Consider the following 14171-nt stretch of genomic DNA (forward strand, 5'->3'; position numbering starts at 1 on the left):
GTGGGACTTTTACTTGTAGTGGAGTAAATTTATTTTTACTGAAGTCTGAGTCCCCCTGACACCAACCTTTGGGACCCACTGTGACACCGATGTGAAGTGCCTGGCTGACCCTGGATGGCGCCCTCAATCAGCGGGACAGTGTGAGATTCCAACCCGCTGGAGCGATGTCTCCACCGGCCTATGGCAGCGAGTCTCCCGCCTGGCTTGGGAGGAGCTACAGTACCTCAAGGGACAACGTGACATTTCCGCATATCAACAAAAATACGTTCCTGAAGATTTGAGGAAGACGTAGATAGTTCACGTGGATATGCATTAACGTCCTCTTTTATTACTTTCAGTTTTACAAGTTGCCCCGAAACTAACTTGTTGTTTCGGTCACATGATGCCCAATCTGCACAGACAGCGACTGCCAGGTGCCGCCTCTTCTTCAGGGAACAAATCACTCCGGAATATTGTAAAACAAGGATTTTTGGTGCAGTAAGCGACAGGCTGAGGTTTAAACATGCTTAAGTTTAAACCACAATTTGACCTGCAGAGAGATGTGGTGTGTGACATCCTCAGGAAGGAGGCGTCGGTCTGCAGGGTGAAAGGTGAGGCGTTCAGGTGTTCATGGTCAGCTGCTTTTTCCACTGTCAGACTTACTGTTAACGTAAAGTCAGGATAAAGTTCAACTTGTCACTGTTATTACGGAGTCTAGAGTGAGTTTTAACGTGTTTTAGCCTACATTTTTGTAGCTTATACGTAATTACTTAATATCATAAACAAAGTACACTTCTTGAAGAACATGTAACTTGTGTCGTATAACTTTTGCTTCAAAAGTAAAAAGTAAAGTAAAAATCAGAATGCCTCTGTAGTTACAGGTTAATACGTATATACCAGTAGATGGCACTATTTACTTTTCACATTTCCTCTCTAAATACCTTGTAAGGAAAGTAATTAATGCATATTTCCTTTTAAGCATGCCTTAAAACGTTTCTGTGATGGATAACAATTCAAAGCTGATGATTAACTCGTGAAAAAAGCTATACAAAATATAATTTATTGAATTAATATCCTTAAACTTCTGAAGCTGCATGGTTCCAGCACTGAGCGTCCTATACTTAAATTAGAGGAAATATAATTTGAACTTAATTGAATGCATATTATTATTATTATGGTACAGTACCAGTGTATACAGTCTTACATAAAACTTAAAAACATAAAAATAAAACTTATTCAAATTTGCTGTAATATTTGGACCCTGCAGAAATGAGCAAATATTATAGTCAAAATAATCTAAAATGTCATGGTGTCACTAAGCAAGCATCAAAACTTTACTGTAACATTATATGAAAAAATATTTATGGCACATTTCCTGTAAACGCCTAACTGAGTACGCAGACATATGATAAAATGTGTTGAAAGTGATACTTGACAGTGGTGGTTTTGCAGGGAATGCACCTAAGAGGCACATTTTCACATTTGTGTACAGTATTTCACCAACACATTTCCATGTGTAATAACAAGTTATTATAATGTGGAAACACTATATCTTCTCATTTAGGGTAACATTTATTGTGTTCAGCATGAGCAGCAGCAGGGATATTGAAAATTTGTTTGTGAAGGCGTGCTGTTGCTTAGACATGATAAGCTGTATGGGTTCATAATAATGATGCTGTGTCTGCAGAATACTCCGGAGCAGTGGAGACTCGTATCCTAAACATCGAGAGAGACGGGGGCATCCTTTACTCCTGGAAGGTAAATCCATAGGGACAGCACTGCATATCAATTATTTCCCTTACTGAATGTACTCCAGTGCTCCTTCCAGCTTAGTTGTGTTGCAACCTGCATTGGTGCCACTCATGGATGGATTACTGACAGTGGCGGTTCTAGACCAATTTTACTGTGGGGGCCAAAGAGGGGCCAGTGTTTAATCAGAGGGGCCTATTTAAAAACTTCAAAGATGATATATAAGCATCCAAAACCTTTATTTTCCCTTATTTAAAAATCTCATTTAAGTATATTTGGAAGATACAAATACATTGATTGAAACAATGAGACTCACCAACAAGAACAGTTATTTTTGTACGACAATGATATTTCTCATCTTTGTGCACAATTACTTTTTTTTTTGTAATATACACAAGCTTTTATTGCTTTTATTTAACTACACAATGTACGCATTTTGGGTTCCTTTTGTGTACAATGCGATATTGTTTGAAGAAAAAATAGGTAAGAATTGTTCCGTCATTCATCGTTTTAAATCAATCGTTTCATTATTCATTTGACACAGGGGCCACAGCAGGGGCCAAGGGCTTCTTCACAGGGGCAGTGGCCCCTGTGGGCCCCTGTGTAGAACCACCACTGATTACTGAATGGGCACAGTGGCCCAAAATGTCAGGGGTTCACCTGGCCTTCATCGACAAACTCTCGCTTAAGAGTCACATGCCAACCAGGAAGAGGTACAAAATGATCACAAAAATATAAAATGATAACAAAGAGAGGCTAAACAGCTGCAAAGAGACAACAAGGAGACTCACTGCAAATATGAAAAGGAGCAAAATGACCAAAAAGAGGCACAAAATGACTACAAAGAGGCAGAAAGCAACTCCAAAGAGACTCAAAATAACAACATAGACACACATATCATTTTGTTGCATTTAAGCCATACAATTTTTCACAAATATATAGTATCTTGGGGGACAGGGTCGCATTTGCCGCAGTGTAACAGCCTAGTGTATGTGAGATATAACATTATATGGATACTATTCGCCAACTATTCTGTATCTGCTTGTTCCAGTTCTGCATTAAAGTCATAGTGAGTGAAATATTCAAATCCCAGATGCCATTTTCTCCACCATTTATCATCAAATGGACACCACCAAATGAAAAATTCTTTTATATAGATTTCCTTATATTTCTGCTTGACATATTTTTCAGAAACCTCAGGATCCTCGCTCAAATTTAGAATAAAGTTCCGACTGCTGAACTCTGCTTCTCTGCACAACATAAATTTTTAATGATAGACCCGCCAAAGAGTCTGTGGGTTTAGTAGGTTAAAGACAGAGAGTGTGCAGCCTGCAAAGAGGAAATAATCTCCTTTTTTCTGTGCAAGGTTCACAGCTTTATGCATGCCTGGCTGTGAATTGGGTTTCAGACTACACTTTTTCCTTTAAATCTTCCCGAAGCCCCAAAAGTGGTGAATCGCTGGTTTAAAGTGAAGCCGGATAATCAGCAAGGTCAGCCGAGGTGATGAGGAGGTCAAGCATGGCGTTCAGACACCAGTGGGAAAGAAGGTTTACTCGATTGGGACAGATTAGCATCACCATGTGTAATTTAATTGATTTAATGACCCTAATGAGATAAACCCTGTATTATGTCATTCTGATAGGGAGCAACAGGAACCACCAGAATTGGGAAATATGACTCCAACACCAAACAGAACAAGGTACTGTGTGTGCATCTCCTGCCTTCTTCACTTTTGTGCTCCAGTTTTTGCTTTGTGAAAGTGTGTTTTCGTGCACTCTCATTCCCATGTGGCTTTCTATTCTCTCCAACAGCCCCTGTACACATTTGACAAGCAGGTGTGTGTCAGCAGCTGTTCCCTGAACAAGGAGGAGACGCTGTTAGGTGAGCCTCTGTAATGTACAGATAATGAATTACCAGCAAATAAGACAGAACTGTGCTCTTGAGCCCAAATCACGCAATTAAGTGCGTGGCAATATTCAGGTCTTAATACTGGCGTCTAGGGAGCAGTGCAGTATCCTCATAACTTTACAAGGGATGGGAATAAAGAACCGGCTCCAGCTGAGACTTGCTTACAAATTGTCCAATCCATCAGAATCATATGCTTCCGAGCTTTCCAATTCCTTTTATAGATGCCGGCGTGCTTTTTCTGACAGATGCACATTGCAAAACTTGTCTGTGCTCCTGGAAACTTACAGCCATAATTCCATTAATCGGGGAAATCATGAATATCATCACAAGTGATTAGAAAAAGCTGTCTAGCTTGCTAATGTGCAGTCTTATATTGATTTTTTTGACTTATTTTTAATTGGCACAAACTTTATAACATTAGCTTGCCGCACTGCCTAAAGTGACAGTCCAAATCATGTAGAATTTGTTTTATTTTGAAATCCGTCTTCACTCTGCAGCATTTGATGTTTGTTTTAGTTCCACTTTAGGAATTTAAAGCACATTTTGATGATTAGCGGAAATCACAATTATCTTGCGATTGTAATCGTGACATGAAATTTCATATTATTGTCCCTGATGACAACAATGCTGCTTTTAATCCCTGTAAAATTTTAATTTCAAGAAAGCTGGAAACCATTATATTGAAACATCTTTTTCTACCCAATTTAAATTCCAGAAATGCCACGAGTGATACTGTTTACTCGGCTGAGTTAAATGAAAACAAAGGCAGTACAAATATTTTCTCTGTAATCTGTGGAGGTCTTCTTCTTTCAACACAGGAAATCTTTCAGGAATCAATAAGGGAATTGAAATAATTGGACCAATAAGCAGAAACAATAGGCATTGGTATCAAAAAAATCATATTCATTACATCATTAAACATTACTATTTGTGTGCACCCGAAAGAACAAGCTAAAGGACACAGTTTTTGGTGCATATTACTGACTGTAATGGTTCCAAATAATACCGAAAGATGTGCTGATCTAGTGTAGACTCTGTGGAAAATATATGTAAATGAAGTCACATGACCTCTTGGCTTTGCTTTTTCCCTCTCAGCTGTCAGCTTGGCACAAAACACCAGAGGAGAGGAGCGCCTCAAACCAAGTAACACCCAAGATCTTTTCCCTCTCTATTTCATTTTCATATTGCAATCTTTTAAATTGAATTTCAAGAATAGTTTACATAAGCTGTATTTGTCATGGATTTATGGATCTGTGGTGGATATTATCAAACATTCTCTGCCACACTTCTGCCGGGATTACAGCGTCAAGTTCCTCCTGAGTTTTCAATTTGTCATCAGACGTTGTTATGTGGGATTTGAAAATGTATATTGCATTTTTAATCTTTCTTATTGCACACTTCAATTAATTTCTTCTCAAATATTCCGTGTGGCTTAGTATCCAAGTGTCTCACCCTGCTGATTGAGATCCACCCCATCAACAACACTAAAGTCCTCAAGGCAGTAGACTGCAGGGTCAAAGTGCAGGTAGAGTTTGTGTGTGTGTGTGTGTGGCCAGGTTTTACTGCAGCCATAAGCTGATGTTGCAGTTATGGTGCATCTGCACTAACACTGTATGAGTGCCATATACTTTTTATTTTGCAAGCTTGCTGAAAGTCCACTGGCCGAAACTTTCCATTCTCTCACTTTACCATCCCTCTTTCTCAGTTATGTATTTTTGTCAACAAAGGAATGTTATTAATGTATATGTTATTAAGCCCAAACCACAAATGTAAATATACGCCAAGAATGTTTAAGGCCTGCATTAAAATATGAAAATCAGCAGATAGATTCCACCATCTGGTAACTGTTGTAAAACCACCAGATGCTGACTCATGTTTTCTGTGGTTGTCTCTAGTTCCTCCATTCAGAAACTGACAGGAGATCAGTGCTGGAGAGCCACCTGCTGCTGCTGACTGAGGACGGATGTGAGTCTGTGTGTGCCCTTATGCTCGTCTGTCTGCTTGGGCTATATATTTCCTTAATCTGTAACAAAACAGATCATCACATTTAGGGAGACATAATCTGACTTTTTTGCATTCGGAGAGAATAAATTATCCTGTGACACATTACATTGGATATAGTTATATTTATGTATATGTGCATTTCAGATGTGGATCTCTACCATGTCCATCTGACCAGACAGGAGGGTTATAGAGTGGTGAGTTTGACTCTGCATTCACCACATTGCTCACTTTAGCCAACTCTTTTTCTTTTTGATGAAAGTGTCTGTGGATAGTCGCCTCAGCTCAACCATAAATTGCATGGAGGAGTTTTGTAGCCGCTGCTGTTCTGTGCAGTTTTTTAGAGGTGTAAATTCTGCACACATCTCGTAATTGATAAGCAAAAAGCTCGGACTGTATTTACATAACCCAGTGCAAAGAATATATGGTTCTAACCTCGTTCCCAATCTCAAGCCATAAACTACACTGTGTCTCGTGCCCTCCTGAGGAGCTTTGCATTAAGAATTCAGTGCCTCTGCAAAACTGAATGTCAACGTGTTTTTGTGAAACAGGTGATGTCCAATCCTGAGCGGTTGTCCAAAACAGCAGAGAGAATAGTGGAGGACTTCTGCTGGGTCCAGTGGGATGGACACACGCAGAGAGTCTACTATCTCACTCATAATGTAACACACACACAGGCATGTACAACTGTGAGGACATTGCATTGAATTTATTTTTCTCAATGCAATTTTCAACTGTTGGGTCTGTCTATATTGTATATTTTGTTTGTATTTCTTATTGTTTAAAGCAGTAGTTCTCAACCTTTTTGAGTCGCGACCCCCAATTTAACATGCATGTTGTCTGCGACCCCCGCTCACTGAACACAATGTCACACGCACAGTTCAGATCACCCAAAAAAGAAACAAAATGACTCAAAAAAGACACAGAATGACCAAAAAAGACACATAATGACTAAAAAAAGACACAAAATGACCAAAAAAGACACAAAATGACCAAAAAAAAGACACAAAATGACCAAAAAAGACACAAATTGACCACAAAATGATTAAAAAAAGACACAAAATGACCCAAAAAAGACACAAAATGACAAAAAAAGACACAAAATGACAAAAAAAGACACAAATTGACCAAAAAAAGACACAAAATGACCAAAAAAGACACAAAATGACCAACAAGACTAAAACACTTTAACACAGTGGAGACAGAGCTGACTTCCAAAATGATTTGGCGACCCCCAGAAATCATCTCGCGACCCCAATTGGGGTCCCAACCCCAAGGTTGAGAATAGCTGGTTTAAAGTGTCAATACTTTTTTATATTCCTTGTTAATATATATTATTATTTTGTTGGTGCTTCTTTCTATTTTTGCTATAAACTTTTTTCTGCTGTAACAATGGAAGCTTCCCCCACGTGGCACTAATAACAGAATATATTATCTTATCTTATCACACTGTTCTTATCACAACATCTGTTTCTTTCACAGGACAAGTTCCTGATGCGTTGTGTTCAGTTTTACCCCAACCATAACTGCGAAATTGTGGTGAGTCATCTTTATGTCTTATAATTTCATAAATTAAAAGTCTTTTGCACATATTTTAACCATATATTATTATTATTTCTGCTGTCACCTGACAATATCATACAATTTTTCTTGCTTTATATTTCTGTCCCACAGTTGGAACTTCCACTGGAGTTGCCTGGTAATCTTTTCCGCACAGTCAAGTAAGGCAACAACAACTTGTACAGTGTAAATATAGAAATATATCAGCGAAATATCAATGCAAAATTGACCCTCACCCCAAATAATAATGATTCTGCATTCCTTTGATTAATATTTACATGTACCCACAATCAAATACACTTAAAATGAATTCCTGTACACTTCCTGTGCTGTGCATGTTATTAGTTTGCTGTATACCGTCTTCGGTTCTACATATATTCTGATTGTATTTGCAGGTTTGTAAATCTTGGTTTTGACCATTATCACGTGAAGAAACCAGAGCAGGATCTTTTCAGGATGGAAGTATTTACAAACACTATAGGTAATACATCCACAGACATAAATCATACTCGACAAATGTAAATAAACTGCTGTTCAAGTTACATTGCATGACTAATTCTATGTACTTGTTTGTGTTTTACATTTGTAAAAAAAAAAACAAGAAAGTAAGTCGCAACTCAGAATTTATAGCATAATCAGCACAAAATTGACAATCTCAGTGATGACATTATAATCATTGTTAGATTAGTTTCATTTGGAAATAAGATGCTCATCAATGAATATCAGGGTTTTCTTCCTTGTAAAAGTAAAGTTTTGTGCTTTGAAATTAGAGTCCTTTTAATTAATATTAGTCAACTTAATGCATAAGAATATTTTCACATCAGAAGTCAAGTCTTCAACAAGGAATCGGCCATTTTTATAATTACTGTTTGATGAGTTCAATAAATTGTTGATTGAATCTTTGATTTCTGTATCATCCATTCATCCGTTATCTTGCCCTCTTCCTGATAGATCTTACTTTAAAATGTATTAATCAGAGTAGCATGGACTGAGATCTTAAGGGACATTTCCATGTAGGTCTGCCAAGTATGCTATTATCCCACTACTATGCCTTTTTACCCTTCTTTATACATAATTGAATATAGATTTTGTCTTGTTTTCTTTCTTCTTTATTTCTGTTTTCTTTGTATTGTTTATTTTATTGTATTCTATACATTATTTTCTTTTTAATTTTCTATCATTATATACTTATTAAAAGGGGGACCATATCTTCATTGTCATCCTTAATTGTTCGACCCTTTGGAAATCAATAAACATGCTAATTAAAACCCTAAAAATTAATTAATTTTAGGTAATATGAAATGTGAATTGATTTTCCATCAAAACGTATCACAGCTGATTTAATATCTCATTGATTATCAAGAATATTGTCATGGATGAATGTGATCTATTAATGATGTGATCCATAACTGCTCTGTCTTCATGGTTTGTTTATAGGAAGCATGTGTGTGTGCTACAGCCAGCCTGTAAAAGACAAACAGGAACTGATGTACACTGTGGTTTTAGTCCAGAAAGGTATGTATGCTATCTGAAGTTGTCTATTCCAAGAATATATAATACCTTCATATTCTACTTTCCTGTTTTTATCTTGAGAACATGATGACAAATATGGATTTTCTCTACTTACTGCAGACTGCAGCAAGACATTCAGAGTTTCTCTGGGCAGCGAGCAGTCGTCACAGAACGCCACGCAGCTCCATCCGCTCTTCATCCCTATAGGTCACTGCACACAGAAATATAAAACAGTCACACCTCACAATCCTTATAAATTCAACTCAAGTGTGTGAGTTTGTAAGGTTGACTGCCAAACATGCGTTTTTTACTCCTGCATTCAAAACAGCAACACAGACACATAAATACAAATGAGTGCATGTATCCTCATGCAGTCTAATAAATGTCTAGTGTGCATGCAGAATACCAATGTACTAGTAGCAGAGGTGGAGGAAGTATTCAGATCCTTTGCTTGAGTGAAAGTACCGAATATATTAATGTTATATTATTATAGATGACTATATTATTTAGTTTTTCTCACTAGAGAAATTAGTAAGAGTATTTTAATGTTGTAATTGGTCTTTGTGGAGACAATTTTAGATACTTCATATACTACAGGGTAGATTAGTAGTACAGTACTGTAACATGTCATATTGGCATGTCATATGTTGTCGTGAAACAAAGTAAGAAATAGTGAAAAAAACAAAAAAACAAATAAGAGGTTATTACAGTTCACTGTAGGCCAGCAGTGGGAGTCAGGTTTTGTCTTGAAAATGTGGGTTTTGAGTGGATTTTTTGCTAATAATAATGATTTTTTGATTCGTTGCACTTAAGTTTGAGGACATTGCTGTTCAGAAGTGATTTGGGAGTGTTTTTGTGGAGATGTAGAGTTGGGTATCGTCGAGGTAACAGTGAAAGCTTAGCATGTACAGGATGAACAGGAGGGGACCAAGCACCAAGCCTTGGGGGACACCATTGGGCCTTATATTTAATATACAGTACCGTGCAAAAAGTCTAAGGGCAAATGTGAAACAATGCCTAGAAGAATTGATGCTGGTTTTAAGGCAAAGGGTGGTCACACCAAATACTGATTTAATTTAGATTTTTCTTCTGTTCACTAAATTTGCATTTTGTTTATTTATTAAAAAAAAAACTTTTAAAATTTCTATATTTGAAAGCATTATTATTTTACAGCATTTTTTCTACTGTATATTATAAAATATTTCACTCTGAAATGTAGTGGTGTACAAGTACACTATATAAGTACTATAGAATACTAAGAAATACTTCAGCTCACATAAAGTAGAAGTCAAAATTCTAGTAAATGTACTAACCCTAACCCTTCCTTACAGCTCTGGTAAAATACATATTGATAAACAGTATGCAAAGTATATACAGCATACTGATTATTTAATTTTCTCATCACATTAAATAAGATGTTTATGTGCTATGAACAACTAAAATCATGTTTCGTAGAGAAGGTGACAAATTAGAACAACACATTTCATAATGTTTCAAAATGTGTCACTTGTTATCCCATATAACTTAAATTCATGCAGATTTTAAGCACTCCATGTCCACTCAAAAGCATTCACAATCCAAGCACAACTCTGTGAAGTGAATTTCCAGCACCTGCAGGAACCCTGTTAGTTACATTCCACCACTGCATAGTAGTCATGCTGTGTTTTGTTTGTATGTAGGTTACCACATGCTGGTGTATCTGCAGGACTGTTTCCTCCATTGTATCAACACCAGGCAGCATGAGATGCTCTGTCACTCCCTCTTTCTCTCAGGTAAGACAAGGATTTTGTACAAATCATGTGTAAACAGTGACTGATGACAAATGGAAGATTGTTACCTCTTTGCTCAGCTACAGGAAAGACCCAGAAACACTGACCAATCAGAGCAGACTGGGGTTTTTTTTCTGGAGGTGCTCTTAAAGAGACAGCTTATATTCAGACAGACAGTAGAGCTCGACAGATATTATCGGCCGATATTGGCCTATCAAAGGCATATCGGTATCGGTGTATATGCTGTTCGATATGTGTTGTTATAAAACTTTTTTTACACAATGTATAATAGAGAAAATGTTGCTTGACGTTATTTAAAATGGTTTTAGTTCTTTTTTTATTATTATTTTTTAAATAGTCAGCAGTGAAACTGTAATAATGTTTATTTATCAATTTATTTTCAGTTATCATTTATGTAATTGGCTGACAATGTAATACATTGTATCATGCAGATTAATGTAAATATAATTTATAAAGTTTTATGTTTTAGAAAGTACCTCTCTGGGTACATTTGGAGAGTGGGGAAAAATTGGTGCACAATCCACATAAAAAATGTCTATTTTTTTATTCCAGCCCAAAAAGTTACTATATCGTCCACCATATCAGTTATCAATGAATCGGCATCAGTATGTAAGACAGTATAAGAAAAAGAATGTTTTTTGAACATTAAACCTTTAAACATATTCCAATAGTAACCCATAATTCAAATATCAACCTGAAAATGAGCAAAAAATGCCCTTTAAAACATGGAACCTGTACAAACATAGAGCTGTCATTGGTATTTGTACATAGAAAGAGTCTTATTCTCTGTCTGTCTGTCCCAACAACTTTAAGGTTCTGACGTGGATTTGGGCCTGCAGTTTCAGTCGGCTAACATCACAGTGCTGCATGCAGAAAAAGAGTCCAGTGGTAGTCTGTTGGACCTGTCCAGTGGGAGGATCCATACGGCTGAGCTGAGCCCTGCCTTCCTGCTGCAGATACTGCGATCAGACTCTCCTTCCAGGTGAGAATAATTCATATCTTTTTTGTGAAAATGAGGACTTATGTATATGGGGTTATTATTTATATACCCAGAGGAGGCAGGAAGCAGAGAAATGTATGTTTTGAAAAGTTATTTTTGCTGGAAGAAGCTTGAATTGTGGCCAGCAGATTGCAACCACCCTGCTCAATAAAGATGCATCAGCGGCCTTATGCTCGACAGTTTTCTCGGACAGTATTTTCATTTATTCATTCCACTGTTAAACAGCATATACATCACTGTTTGGTACCTGACTGTTGGCTGCCTGCCTGTGCGTCTGCCCCTGTGCCTCTGTGTTTGTATATGCTTATGTTGTATAAAAGTAAATTTGCTGAATGCCACCTCCGTTCCAAGGTGTCCCAGCAGTAAGACTGACCCTCAGCGCCTGGCCGCCCTCCACTGCCTGCTGGTTTACATGGGAAATGACCCAAACCTGGAGCTAAAGGTACAAATGACTGCAGGAAAGAAGTTGGGAGGACAAAAGTATTGACATTTAGGATTTTTTGTTAGAGTTGTTTGGAGTTTTGTTCTAAAGTTAGAATCATATTTAATCTTCTGAGACTCAAAGAAGATTTACTTTCATCTAGAATTACTTTTTTATACATCATTAATAGATGGTGTTTCACTATTATCATAATAAATAGGAAAGGGTACAGAGGGCAGCTTTTTTACTTCTGTGTGAATTCGGTAGGTGTCAACATTGCGTTGAAGCTGAGCCGATAGAAGGCGGAAGCCAGAGAAATAAAACTGTAATAAAACATGAGACGAGTGAAGACAATTGGACAGAGATCAAACAAAGAAGGAAAGAAAAGGGCACATATTTTGTTTGGGCACAGAGCTGACTATGACTCAGACTCTATTAGTAGTACACCTAAATTAAGATGTTCCCGCTCCTCTGATAGATTGTAATAAATTTTTTCTTTAGAGGTTAAATGAGTCACCAGCTTCATTAGTGCGGCTAGCACTGAGTCATTGGACACACACATAACTTTTGTATTCTTAGTGGACTCTGTTAATGGGTCCAGCAGCACAAATAAAGGTGATTGCTTGTTAACATGTTTTCGTTTGTTACTTTAAGAGAATGGTGCAAATGAAGTTTTTCTACTTCTGCCTTTTCTTTACTTTCTTCCTCCTACACTTCTCTTAAGGAGAATGTTTTTCTCGACTCATACTGTCTGTGGAAAGGAGATATATTTGCTCAAACTGCAGAGAAATGGGCAAAAGGAAATGAGTTTTCACTCTAATGCACTGTGGCTTTGAGATTTGCAGTGACTATCTTTGAGGACATCATTAATTTTTCATGTTCCTGTAATGTAAACATCAGTATACCCATCATCCCAAAAAGTCTTATCAGTAACTAGAACTCTTTCATAACCAAACAAGATACCCACTGTTTGAACAAGAGTCTACAACCATGCTCCCCGTAAATATCAGCATGCAGGCACAGAAACTATATATTGATATAGCACATTTCATTCCAGGTGGAGGCACAATGTGCTGCACAACGTGTGAGCTACCAAAGAAACAAACACTATGTGGATTGTGTGAAGATAAAACCTAAGACATATGAAAACGTAGTTAAATCAGACTCATGGGAGGTAGAAGAAGTAGGACTAAATATCAAATAATAAAGAAAAGGGGTCGGCCAGTAAGTATTGAGCAATGTGAGTACAAAAAAAGATTAAAAGGTAGAAGTATAATAATAATAAGTTGACCAATGAAAATAATAAAGACATGAGGTAAAACCAATTAAAATTGGTATGTACAGAATACAATAATAATTAGTATCTGCAAACAAGATACTAATTATTATTAGAACTACTGAAAAAAGGCAGGATATTTTAGAGGCTTGGAGCATAAAAGCTTAAGGCAGTTTCACCAGTTTTCGTGGAAACCTGGGGAATAACCAGGCAGCCTGTTCCAGATGACCTGGGGGGTCTGGCTGGTTCATAGCTCAAAGGCATGTCAGGAGATATCGTGGTGCCAGATCATGTAGAGCCTTCAAAACAAGCAGGAAAAAATCAAGTCTAAAAATTACTGGAGCCAGTGCAAAGACCTCAGCACAGTTGGTGTATGGTCCGATTTTCTCTTTCTGGTTAAAACTCTGGCAGCTGCATTGGGTAATAGTTGCAGGGGATTGAGATGTTTTTTTAGAAAATAATAATAGAGAGCAGCATGTAAGTCGTCTAGCTGATTGTAAACAAAAGCATGGACAAGTTAATTTTTTTAAAAGATAAAATGACACCGCTAACATGCTAATGTTTAGCAAGTTTGTTACCCGAAACACCGTTTTCGTTAATACGCTAACATGCTAGCATTGACCTGCTGGTGGCGCTAATGAAAAAGTCAAGGGGTCTCCAAAAATATAGTAGCAGATTTCAAGGCAATAATCCATCTAATCTTTGTTGAGATATTTCAGTCTACTCCGTACTAAAGTGAGGACCAACTGACCGACTTTTCCATCTCTAGACCATGTTAGCATGGCTGAAAAACTGACATCTTTTAAACACTAAAGAAATAATGTTTTTTTAAAAGGCATATTTCCATATACTTAACAACACTTGCTCTCTTTCTGGCTGCGATTTAGCTCAAAAGATCAATACCTCTCTCATGTTTGTGGGCTTAATATGAACATAGCTAAAGCTATTCAATTAGCTTAGCCTTAAACCAGCTAG

General features: G+C 37.2%; 1 protein-coding gene across 1 annotated transcript in view; it reads left to right on the top strand.

Moving 5' to 3' along the window:
- The first annotated feature begins 260 nt into the window (after nucleotides 1–260).
- Nucleotides 261–14171, top strand: part of gsap (gamma-secretase activating protein) — a 45430-nt gene continuing 31519 nt past the window's right edge. The window contains exons 1-17 of the mRNA XM_059326124.1: nucleotides 261–590; nucleotides 1667–1737; nucleotides 3371–3427; nucleotides 3540–3609; nucleotides 4732–4779; nucleotides 5073–5161; nucleotides 5532–5601; nucleotides 5785–5834; nucleotides 6189–6314; nucleotides 7120–7176; nucleotides 7312–7358; nucleotides 7593–7678; nucleotides 8635–8712; nucleotides 8830–8916; nucleotides 10389–10481; nucleotides 11313–11481; nucleotides 11851–11941. Coding sequence (XP_059182107.1) covers nucleotides 503–590; nucleotides 1667–1737; nucleotides 3371–3427; nucleotides 3540–3609; nucleotides 4732–4779; nucleotides 5073–5161; nucleotides 5532–5601; nucleotides 5785–5834; nucleotides 6189–6314; nucleotides 7120–7176; nucleotides 7312–7358; nucleotides 7593–7678; nucleotides 8635–8712; nucleotides 8830–8916; nucleotides 10389–10481; nucleotides 11313–11481; nucleotides 11851–11941 — 1377 coding nt within the window. The 5' untranslated portion in view covers nucleotides 261–502. The remainder of the gene's footprint in view (nucleotides 591–1666; nucleotides 1738–3370; nucleotides 3428–3539; nucleotides 3610–4731; nucleotides 4780–5072; nucleotides 5162–5531; nucleotides 5602–5784; nucleotides 5835–6188; nucleotides 6315–7119; nucleotides 7177–7311; nucleotides 7359–7592; nucleotides 7679–8634; nucleotides 8713–8829; nucleotides 8917–10388; nucleotides 10482–11312; nucleotides 11482–11850; nucleotides 11942–14171) is intronic.

The sequence above is a fragment of the Centropristis striata genome, chromosome 22 (assembly GCF_030273125.1).
Source record: "Centropristis striata isolate RG_2023a ecotype Rhode Island chromosome 22, C.striata_1.0, whole genome shotgun sequence".
NCBI classification, from domain to species: Eukaryota; Metazoa; Chordata; class Actinopteri; order Perciformes; family Serranidae; genus Centropristis; species Centropristis striata.